At 41.1% G+C, this 12,002-nt stretch overlaps 1 protein-coding gene across 3 annotated transcripts in view; it reads left to right on the top strand.

Moving 5' to 3' along the window:
• B3GALT5 (beta-1,3-galactosyltransferase 5) overlaps positions 1–12,002 on the top strand; it is a 36,257-nt gene extending 24,255 nt beyond the window's left edge. For all 3 annotated transcript variants that reach the window (XM_030951949.1, XM_030951957.1, XM_030951940.1), the window contains exons 2-3: positions 8,510–8,692; positions 9,419–12,002. In XM_030951949.1, the coding sequence (XP_030807809.1) occupies positions 8,612–8,692; positions 9,419–10,372 (1,035 nt within the window). In that variant the 5' untranslated portion in view covers positions 8,510–8,611 and the 3' untranslated portion in view covers positions 10,373–12,002. The remainder of the gene's footprint in view (positions 1–8,509; positions 8,693–9,418) is intronic.

Here is a 12,002-nt window from a genome sequence, read left to right on the forward strand (position 1 = left end):
TTTGGCTTTTCGAAACAGATGCTATGAGCAAGTTGGGTGGATGAGATCAAGGTGCATTAAGAGCTAATGGCTCTTGATTTTTTTCTTTTCAATAAGGAGGAAGATGCATCCTCTGATTCAAAAGATTCCTGTGCCACAAAGGCCTTCCCTCCTGCCATGATCTTGATTTTTCCTTTAGGCATCTGGGTAGGGACAGAGGCAGGACCCAAGGACACCTGGTCTTGGCCATTGCAACCATTTAAATAAAAACAAAATAATAATAATAATAATAATAATAATAATAATAATAATAATAATTATTATTATTATTATTATTATTATTATTATTATTATTATTATTATTATTATTATTATTATTATTATTATTTAATAATGTGGAAATTTCCACATCCAAGGTGACACTTCTGGATCTGAGTTGGAAACACTTTTCTGAGTGGGTGAGGCCCAGGAATGTTTGTTTCTCCTGCAAAAACAAAGATGCAGCTGTTAAATGGAGGAGTGTTGCCTGCAGGACTCCCCCTGTGCCTGAGGTGTTTAAGTTGAGTTTATGCAATCTGCTGGGTCTGTGGTTACCCAACAGTAAGGTGCCCTCTGTGGCACAGAAAATACAATTCAGAGGAGGAAATGGTGCAAATTTGCCTCTGAATGGGTGAGGTTAAGGAGTTAATGTGGGTCAGTTATTGTGGATCATGTCTCTTCTGAAATAGTCTCACAGCACCATAGGGCAAGGAAGGAAAACTTGAAGAGACTCTTGCTCAGGTACTGAGCAATTTAACCAGCTTTAAACCTATTTTTTAACCTGAATTTTTTAAACCTGAATTTTTTAAACCTGAATTTTAACCAATTTATATTTTGAAATTTCTCCTTTTTCTGACCATGGTTTTTCTTTGATTGCTGTGAAAAATGTTTCTTTGTTTATTATAGCTGTGCCAATGTTTAGGCCATGTTGGCCATGAATATGTCTGCATATATGGTAAATGATATTTCATTTTAATCTAGGATGTAACATCTCACTCTGATTTTTCTTTCTCTAGAAAATTCATAATTCACTTGTTTTTAACCATACATATTTCTCTTATAATTATTCTTAATTCTCTCCTTATTAAAACCCCAAGTGGTAAAGAAAAACCAGCCCAACCTTCCACAAAGAAAATTCAATCTGCTGTTGGAGTCACAGGGTCAATCAGCTAAATGGGTATTAGTAACATAAAGACAGAGCATAAGCCAGGCCACGTAGTGGGATTTGCAAATCCACAATAGTAATGCTCCTTTTCTATCTGTTCTCTAATTGATGGCTCTGGGACAGAGCCACTGCCTGGACAGAAAACATTTCTGTAGAACCAGAGGCTCATTTTAAGCATGGAAAGATTAAAATAAAACCCCTTTTTTCCATGCAGATCCCATCACAGCAGGCCCGGGAGGAAAAAATGGGAGAAAAACCAAAGAAATGAAAAGAATCGAGACGAAAACAAACCCACAACAAAATAAACAAAAACCCAAACAAAAAAAAACCAAACCAAAAACCACCAACCCAACCAATCAAAACAAAACTAAAAAACCCCAAAAAAACTAACCCCCCCAAATAAAAAAAAATAAAAACCCAACCAAACAAAAAACCCGTGTGGGTTCACCAGAAATGGCACCAAAATTGGCAGGAATAGACTTTTCTAACTTTCTTTCTGTTGCCTCTTTTTACATTACTCGCCAAAAACCCACTGGAATGGATTTTTGGCAAATAATGTAAAAAGAAATGAAATGAAACAAAAAACAAACCAAAAAAAACCTCACAAAAAAAGAAAAACCAAAAAACAAAAACCACACACACAAAAAAAGAAGAAAAAAACCAGAAAGACAGAAAAAGGGAGAGGATTTGGCATAAATAATGACCCCAGCAACTCAGTGCTGAAGTGATAGAAACTGGTGTGTGTGGAGAAGAGGCTGGTGAGAGGTATCAAAGGGCAAAAGGTTCAGAAAATACAGCACAAAAAGTTTTTCCTTTCGTCCTGCTCTTTTTTTGGGGGGGTTTCCACCCTTTTTGCCTGCCAGTTTGGGTGAGCACACTGTTAATTCATAAAGCTGGTGAGCCAGGCGCTGCTGAAGCCATTGCATCAGCAGAAATGTCATTTTGGAGAGCTCCAGACTGTCCCTTGCTCCTCTGAAACTCTTGCATTTAGGAAAAAAAAAAAATGTTTCCTGCTGTTCTTGACATTTTCTTATTATCTATGTGTGCTTAATCCTTCTCTCTGTCATGCTGAGCTTATGAAAAAGCAATTTAGGGGCTTTATTCCAAGGAAAATTGGGAGTTAGCAGCTTTTAGCAGTCCTTATACCAGGGCATATGTTCCATTCAGTGATTAGGAAAGGCAAAAGGGAATAATGCTGCTGGCTTCAACTGCAGGATCTGAGTTTGGAGCTGCTGGTCCCACTCTTGAGCTGTGCCTCTGATTTTGGGGCTGTTTGAGTCTTTTTACAAAGCGAGGACTTTTGCAGGTGGCCCAAAGCACTTTTGCTCATTTGTGATTTGGGTTTTTCCCTGGCTGGTTTGTGTTTGACCTGGGTGCAAACCATCAGCAGCCATCTGCTGAGCCTGACAGCAGCTCTGCCCCAGAAAAGGTAAGAAAAGTTCCTTTTTAAAATTGATATCTCCAGGGTTTTTGGCAAATTATGTAAAAAAAAGGAACAGAAAGAAAGTTAGAAGAGTTTATTCCTGTCAATTTCGGTGCCATTTCTGGTGAACCCACACGGGACAACAGCCTGGTGTCCCCTGAGGCTCTGGGATTTTCCATGCTGGAGAAAATCAGAGATTCCCCCAGATTCCTTTGGGACACAGGTAGGATCCCACTGTGACATTGAGGCATTCTCTTGAGTTTGGGAATCCTGCCCACATAAGACACCTGAAAATGGGTATTTTGGAATTGGGTGTTTTAGAATTTAATATCTTGAATATCTTGGGTTACTTTGATATTTTGAAGCTTGATGTTCTGGTATTTTGAGGCAGAATTATTTTAGTATTTTGGAACTTGGTATTCTAATATTTTGAAACTGGGTTGCTTTGGTATTTTGGAGCTTAGTGTTTGAATATTTTAAATATGTGTTACTTTGGTATTTTAAAACTTGGCATTCTGGTATTTTAAAACCAGAGATTTTGAAACCTGGTTTTCTAATGTTTTGGTGGAACAGTTACCAGCATTTAGATTGTAAGTGAAAAATGAAAGTTTAAGACTTAACTGTAAAGTCCTGTGCATAGAGAACTGAAAGGGGCAGCTGCAGGCACGGATAAGAGAGAAATAAAGATAAGAAGACGTTTGGGAGGAAGGTAAAAGTTGCCTGGCTCTTATTTTCATAGGACAATGCTCAGATGAATTAGAATAAAACTACCAAAAAGCCAAGAAATTGATGGTTTTAATACAGGTAAACTACGTGATATTGTACGGACAATGTATCAAAATGTGAAAAGGAAAGGAAAAGGAAAAGGAAAAGGAAAAGGAAAAGGAAAAGGAAAAGGAAAAGGGAAGAGAAGAGAAGAGAAGAAAAGAAAAGAAAAGAAAAGAAAAGAAAAGAAAAGAAAAGAAAAGAAAAGAAAAGAAAAGAAAAGAAAAGAAAAGAAAAAAAAGAAAAGAAAAAAAAGATTATAGCAATTATAAAAGAAAAGAAAAGATTATAGCAATTATAAAGAAAACAGCAAAAAATTCTTACCCCCAGGGAGGAGTCCTGTGAAAAGGGAAGGGGTTCAGGTCTTCAATCTTCATTAGGAAGATTGGGAATTAACCAATACACAAATTACAAAATAAATATAAATATTGGAAGCAGGATTAGGCTCAGGTAAAACCCAGGACTCCTCCAAAGCCTCTCATGGGAACAGGAGAGTCTCTGGTAGCAGCCACCCAAAGAAATGCAAACCTGGAATTTTTAGTAGGCACAGGAACCAATTATTCAGTATTAAATACCAATTACTCAGTATTAAATACCAATTACTCAGTATTAAATACCAATTATTCAGTATTAAATATCAATTATTCAGTATTAAATGCAAGGGAAGTTTAGGGATGTCTCCATCACAATTTTTGGTGCCACTGGAACTTGTGAACTCTGCCCTTTTTCAAACCAGTTAAGTTCAAACTAGAAAAATTATAAATAACCCATCATTTTTTGTCCCTGTCTAACTCTCCAAAAACTGTTATTAAGGAAAAACTTACTGGGAAAATTGAGTACAAAAATCAAGTTGCAGGAAGGAGACATTCAAATTAGAATCCCTGCATCTAAATACATGTAAACTTCAATTTTTATGTCACACTGACTTCCCAATCTGAACCTATCCCAGAGAGAATTAAGGATGCAGTAATCCCCATTTTGTGGGCCGGGGAGATTCCTGGAAAATCAAAAAGAGCAGAATCTGTGAGAACCAAATTAAATCAGACAATAGCCTGGTAAGACAAAACCAGTATCCTTTAAAATTAAAACATTGAAAAGGCTCATTACCTGAGATTAAGAAAATTCTAAGGTACAGGTTGTTGGTGAATTCCAATTTTGCCAGTCAAAAATGTTAAAAGTAAAGATCATCAGTTAGTACAAGACTCAGGAGCAATTAATAAAATTGCTAAGTAGCCCAAAAATTGCTAAATTACCCAAAATACTCATAAACACACTAAAAAAAAAAAAAAACAAAACAACTTAAATAAATAAATAAATTTTGAATGGCTCACTGTAATAGATTTAAAGGAATTTTGAATTATTGTTTCACCCTTTTTATAGAATTTTAAATATTTTCTATAGTAATAGCCATATATAGTTTATAGTGAGAAATACTTTTAAATACATAAATACTTTTAAATACAGAAATACTTTATTATATGGCCTGATGGTACTCAGGCTGCTTTCAAATTTAAAAAGCCCTGATGAGATCTCCAGCTTTGGGCTTCCTAGATCCTGTGAAATCTTTTGAATTATTCCCTCATGCCAAGGCTGGCCCAGCTGTTTGCGAGCAGTCACAGCCACAGAGCTGCAGAGATGCTAAACCAGAATATAGCACAAAAATTCAGTTAATCAGAACATTATATTCTAAATTTCACCCTGGTGGATGGGCAGTCATCCCTGCTGGACAAGGAATAGTTTCTGAGGGAATAAAGTAGGGATGGAGGTTATCAAATGTAGAAACTCTCCTGGAGATTGTTGGCAAATTGGCTTTACAGAACTTCCATGCAGAGAGAGCTGTAAACTTCTTTTAGTGGATCCCCGTTCTGGGTGGCCTGAAGCATTTCCCTGTTGCACCAACATGGCAAAAGAAGTAGTGAGAATATTACTAAATCAAATATTTCCAAATCAAATATTTCCATGCTTTGGAGCTCCTCTAGGAATGTCATCAGAGGATCTTGTTTTATAGCAGGAATTGTGGGACAAGTTAGCAAGGCCTTGGGAATCCAGTGGGATTTACACACTCCATGCTGGCCACAAGAAAGGCAGAAAGAATTAATTACACTATTAAACGTAAATTATTACCCCCAGCCAGAATGAAATTGAGGATAAAGAATGAACAGCCTTGCAACTGGAGTATTGCTCATATCTGTATCTCCATAGTTCACCAAAGTCTTTGTTTGCCAAAAACACCTTTGGAGTTTCACTGAGGGATTTGACATAAAAATTCCTTGGAAAATTTCAAGTAGCTAAAATATTGAATGTAATTAATTGCTGGATAAGTTCTCAAGGCATGTTGAGGCTCCACAGAACCACATGGCCTTAAGGAAAAAATTATTATTATTATAGGACAAGAAGGTTGCACTTACACCAGGGATGAGTTTGAAGCCCAGCAGACAAATATGGATAGAAAAAGCAAAAAAAGGGTGACAGAAAGAAGAAAACTCTTGGATGAGGTTGGCTTAACTCATGGCTACCAAGCTGGAGACTGCTACAAAATGCATTTGTGGAGTCATCTGTAACCATGGCAGTGTTTACTTGTTTGTGTTCACTTGTAACACTTTGTGCTGAAAAATGAAGTGTTGTGACCTGTCTAAAAGAGACAATCTCAAGAAAAAGGAGGGATTTGATAAATAACAAAGAGAATAAAACATTTCAGCTCCCCTTAGTCTTCTGGGAGAGAGCAGAGTCTGTTTTTAATGTGTTCATTTCAGGTGAGTGTGAGAAGAGGCTGCAGCTCCCACATGGTTTGGTGCCAGGATTCCATGCAAGCCACAGCTGCAGAGACCCATGAAGTGCCAGTCAACTTAAGAAAAGTCTCTAGGATATGAAACAGGCAATTTTTTGGCAAATATTTTGCAGTTGAAACAACAAGAGATGGAAATTGCATTGAGATAATTAAAACTCCTGATTTCTGACTGAAAGCACAGAGAAAAATCAAATATTTCATCATGCAAAAGGTCTTTATAGAAAAGCAGAAATATTTGTTTTGATGCAAAATGGGGATGGGAGGGGGCTCAGCATCTCAGGGGGAAGGAGACAGCACCAGGGTGATTTAATTCCTTGACAGAGAAACTTCAGGGCTCCAAGGAACTGCCCTGACTGCATTAATATAAAATGGTTTTAGTGTTCAGGAACAATTTTAGTGTTCAGAAACACCCCTGTTCATCTGAAAGCAAGGATTGAATGGATGGTTTTTGGAGAAAAATGGCTTTGGCAAGAGGAGGAAGCAGCTTGTGTGTCTGTCACCCCTTTCCCTTGGAGTTCTCCCAGTGAATGCCAGGTTGGACATTGGGTTTGGAGCAGCCTGGGACAGTGGAAGGTGTCCCTGCCATGGCACTGGGTGATGTTTAAGGTCCTTTCCAACCCAAACCATTCCATGGTTCTTCTTATCAAGGCCACTGCCCACCCCTTGATCCCCACACAGGGACCTGCTGGGAGAGGACACATGGATACCTGTGCCACTTGCAAAGCTTCTAAAATAAAATGTTTACAATTTTCATGCATTTGGCAGCACTTGCATTGCCCAGCTGTGTGTGTTTGTGTGATTTTGTGTGTGTGCAAGCTGTGCTCCTTCACACATGGGCTGAGAGGGGAAAGCAATTTGGTTGGAAAGAAAAAATTGTAAAGGTGGGAGGCTGCTCACCCAGCTGTCCAAAACAAGGACATTTTAGAAGTTTTTTTATATCTGTTAGCAGTGCTGGAAACAAAAGTAAGTAATGGTCATTTTACATTAGTCTGATTCTACTGAAGTCTTGTAAAATGGTTGTTGTGTGTTATGGCACCTTGCACATTTGTGGAAAGGTTTTAATGGGTTTTAACAGAATGTTGCTCTCCATTGTTTCCTTAGTTCAGTGTTTGGTTTGTACATGTTCTGGAATTTCTGTAACAGAGAAATATCAGACTCTCAAACAGTCTTCTGTAGCTGGTGACAGGAAAAAGCCTCTCTACATCTCCATTGTCAACCTCAAAACACCTTCCTGTCCTGAAAACACAATTCAGGTTATTCATGTGCTTCCTCCCAGGCCACTGAAAAATGTGAGAACAGATGCAGAGCAGATTTTTGTTTAATTTTTTGTATGTACATATAATATAACTGCATAGGTATAATCTCACACAATTTTACATATGTATTTAACTAAAGCACTCGTAAAGTTAATTACAAGACTACTGTGAGCTATAAATACAAGAAAAAAATCAGATCTGAGAATTACTCTATTTAAGGATAAAGTGAATTAAAATTTAAGTGCCAGAAGAAATGTGAACTTTTGAAATATTGTCAAAATTGATTAGTGAATCATTGCAAAAATGCACTTCACTGTGGGAGCAGTTCCAGTAAACCAAGACTCCATTCTCCTTGTTTCATGCTTTTGAGAATTCACAGAAGTCAATGGGAGTCTTCTTGGGGGTAAATGAGCAGGATTTGGTTCCAGGGACACCTGGCTGGACTTTAAAATGAGTTTAAATCCTGCAATGCAAAACCTTTGATTGCCTGGAAAGGGGAATTTGAGCAAAAGGAAGGCACCGAGGTGATTTGGGAGAGTCTACACGGAAAATTCCTGGTCAGAAGGCAAAGATCAAATTTCCATGAAATCTGCAGCTCTGGCCGTGGTTCAACTTGGTTTGATGTGTTTCCAGCTGGGGAGCCAGGTACAATTCCTTGTGAAGAAGGGGGAAGGTGGAAGGGCTGCCCTTGCCCTGGTAAAAACTGCCCCATCCTAGAGCTCTAAAACAGAAGTAGGAGAGCCTGTGGCTCACTGGAATGAGCAACTCAAGCCTTAAACCCTTCTCACCAGGTTAATTCATGGAGATGTGTCATATTTTTGGCACTGTAAGGATTTGGGGGTTGCTTTGATAGTTTTTCTCTCACTCAAAATTTCTATTAGATTTATAGCCAGATGTCCAGCTCATTGATCTCATTGAAGGTTAGAGGAGTGAGCATTGCTGTTGTTTGGATGGTTCTCACGTAAAAAGGGAAGGGGAATAGGAGAAGTCCCTTCTCACCTCAGCATGTCCTGGTGAGTCACTCAAACTCTGCACAGGCTGAAACATCCAAACAATGTGACCCACTGCTGTTTTGGCTCTTTTATCTTTTTTAGAGCAGCTGACCCAACTTCAGAAATGTGACTCATGGCCCCTCCAGCAAAAGGATCAGGAGCTGTTTCTGGGTTGGTGCAAGAGCCCCACGGGACACAAAGGTGATGAAGATGAGAGGAGCCTGGCTGGGTGTGACCCTGGGACAGCTGCTGGCTCTGGGACACAGGCACAAATGGAAAAACATGGTATGTAAACCAAAAAAAAAAACCCAAAAAACCAAACCAAACCAAAACAAAAAACAAAACCAAACTGAAACAAACAAACAAAAAACCCCCCAAAACCCCCCAAAAAACAATTAAAAAAACCCTCCAAAACCCACAAAAAAAAAACCCAAACAAACAAAAAAACCCAAAAAACCCCAACAAACCAAAAGACTGTAATTGTTATTCTCTTCCCTCTGAGACAGATACATAAATCTGCTCCTTCTCTGGCCCTGGTGGGTCTAAACCTGGTTTGTAGGATGCTGAAAATGGGGAGGGGGCTTGAAGCATCAGCTTCATTTCTTCTTGTTCTGCTGCTTTTCACCTGGGAGAAGAGACCAAGCCCCATCTCGCCACACCTTCCTGCTCCTTCTCTGGCCCTGGTGGGTCTAAACCTGGTTTGTCGGATGCTGAAAATGGAGAGGGGGCTTGAAGGACCAGCCTGGCTAACCTGGTGTCAGTGGACAGGCTTGTGTGGGTTTCTGAGGACACACTGGCCTGGAGGGCAGATTCACGTTAAGCCCAAGTGTGAATCTGCCAGCAGAACATCTCCTGGGGGTGACAGGAGGAGAAATGCAGGTGTGCCCTCAAACAGCAGCTTCCCTTTAGAGCTGACCTGGCTTTAAATCCCCGCAGGGACTTGGCAGCGGAGCACTGAGAGGAGCCAGAGATTATTTTTATGGATGTGCTGCTCCTTCTTGTTCCTTTCAGATGGATTCCAGAAAGTTCAGGCTGTTTGTCTGCCTGGTGGGGCTCAGCAGTGCCAGCCTCTGGCTTTTCCACACCTGGACCGAGTTCTGCCTGTTCTGTGAGAGCAGCCAGGGGTACCTGCTCCCCACGGAGACTTTCAGGAGGATGGAAGGGAACTTCTCCCAGCTCCCAGATGTTGACTGCCACAAGAACCCTCCTTTCCTTGTCCTGCTGGTGGCATGCTCATCCCAGCAGCTGGATGCCAGGATGGCCATCAGGCACAGCTGGGGCAGGGAGAGGACGGTGGCTGGGAAGCGCCTGGTGACCTTGTTCCTGCTGGGGAGCCCTGGGGATCCCAGCCAGCAGGCTGGCCTGGCTGCTGAGGGCCAGACATACAGAGACATCATCCAGAAGAACTTTACAGACACCTATTACAACCTGACCCTGAAGACCATGATGGGAATGGAGTGGATCCACAGGTTTTGTTCCCAGGCCAGCTTCGCCATGAAAACCGACACGGACGTGTTTGTCAACGTGTTTTACCTCACCGAGCTGCTCCTGAGGAAAAGGAAGAGCACTGGGCTCTTCACAGGCTTTTTAAAACTGCACGAGTACCCCATCAGGACAAGAAGGAGTAAGTGGTATGTGAGTAGGGAAGAGTATCCAGGAGCAACCTACCCCCCGTTTTGTTCCGGGACTGGATATGTTTTATCCAGCGACGTAGCCAGCCAGATCTATAACATTTCTGAGAGCGTTCCCTTCATTAAACTGGAGGATGTGTTCATAGGGCTGTGCCTGGACAAATTAAAAATTCAGCTGGAGGAGCTTCACTCGGAGCAGACATTCTTCCCAGAAAGGATCAGGTTCTCTGTTCCTCGCTTCAGGAAAATCGTGACGTGCCATGGGATAAAACCAGCTGAGCAGCTGAGCTACTGGAACCTCTTGGTGGCAGCCACTCAAGGAGGAGTGCTCTAGCACGTGCCCTGCCTCACTGAACAGACTGAAATTCTCTGCTTTTACAGGGCTGCTCCCCACTCCAGCAAAATCCCAATTAACTCAAGCTCTGCCATGTTAAAGGCTTTAGAAATGGTTATTTCTTAAGTATGGTTTTGATCACAGGATCAGAGAATGGTTAATTGGAAAAGATCTCCAAGATCATTGAGTCAAACCTTTGACTAAACACCACCTGGTCAGCTAAACCAGAGCACTGAGTGCCACACCCAGTCATTCCTTGAGCACCTCCCTGGGCAGCTCCTTCCAGTGCCCGATGATTTCCCAATCCAGTCATTCCTTTCCTTCCTTTCCTTTTCTTTTCAAATCCTTTTTGGCAATGATTTCCCACATCCAGTCATTCCTTGAGCACCTCCCTGGGCAGCCCCTTCCAGTGCTCAACCACCCTTTCTGTGAAAAAATTCCCTATTTCTGCCCAAGAACCTGCAAACCTCCTTCTCTCCATTCACTCCCACCTCTGTGCATCCCAAGTTACAATTTTTTATTCCTGAAACATCCAGGCCTGCTAACCCACCCTCCAAATCTTGCTGCCAGAGGCCTGGAAACATTTCTGCTGTGCCAAACAAAAAAAAAAGTCAAAGCACTTTTGTTCAGGGAATAAAATCTGCACCATCTCCTTGATGAATTACTGCACCCATCTGTGCAGGCATTTAAGGATGACATTTGTAGCTGTCAGGATGCTCCCTCCTGGCATAGGGAGCTGCAGCCCTGCCCTTGCAGCCAGCTCTGAGCGGGCTGAGCTGCATCCTGGCACAGATCCCTCCTTCAGTCTGCACCAATTTTATTTTATTTTTTGCAGAGATGGTAGAATTTGCCCATGCAATGCTCTCAGGACAACCTTGGGCAGTGCAGGTCACCTGGTGGAGGTGTAGAAGCTGCTGCAGCTGTTTCCTTGTCTGTGTGCTTCCTGCTGAAAATAATCCAGTGATGGAGCCAGTGCAGGGTGTCTGCTCTTCCTATTAAAATAGACCCTGGAGACATCTTTTATATTTGTGTCTCACTTTGATTGCCTGAGAGCTGCTGTGAATGGCTTGCCAAGGCTAAACTAGAGTCACTTACAGTGATTTAGACTTTTTTTTTTTTTCCCAAAGAGAAACTGGGTGTGTGAGGGAGGAGACAGGAGGATTTTTCTCTTTTGATAACAAGACCTAGTGGAAAATGTGCTCAAGTAATCACTCAGGCTGGGAGCCCTATTTCTTATTTCATTCCCAGGCAAAGACTCATGAAATCTCTGGGATGATTATAAGTTTCAGAGATAAGGAGAAGGGTCTTTACAGCAGATGCTGAAAAATCCCTCAGGGCTCTGAGGAGGGAGAAAGGAGCTGAGAAATCCTCCCTTATGCAATGGTCCTGTTTGATTTTCCTGCAGGCACAGTTAGAGCTGATAACACAGGTCAGTGTTATCAGCATGGAATGCCTGTAATGTCTGTGGGAAGGGTTTTTTCTAAAAAGCAGTGAAAGTGGAGCTGTTTCCAAGGGGAGCTGAGGGGATCCAACATCCAGCATGGAAGAAAGGAAGGAAAACCTTTTATTATTTTGGGGTTATTTATTTTTATTGTTTCTTTTCATCGAAAAGAATGATTCTTCCTTTTCT

Source organism: Camarhynchus parvulus, chromosome 1 (assembly GCF_901933205.1).
Source record: "Camarhynchus parvulus chromosome 1, STF_HiC, whole genome shotgun sequence".
In the NCBI taxonomy this organism is placed as follows: domain Eukaryota; kingdom Metazoa; phylum Chordata; class Aves; order Passeriformes; family Thraupidae; genus Camarhynchus; species Camarhynchus parvulus.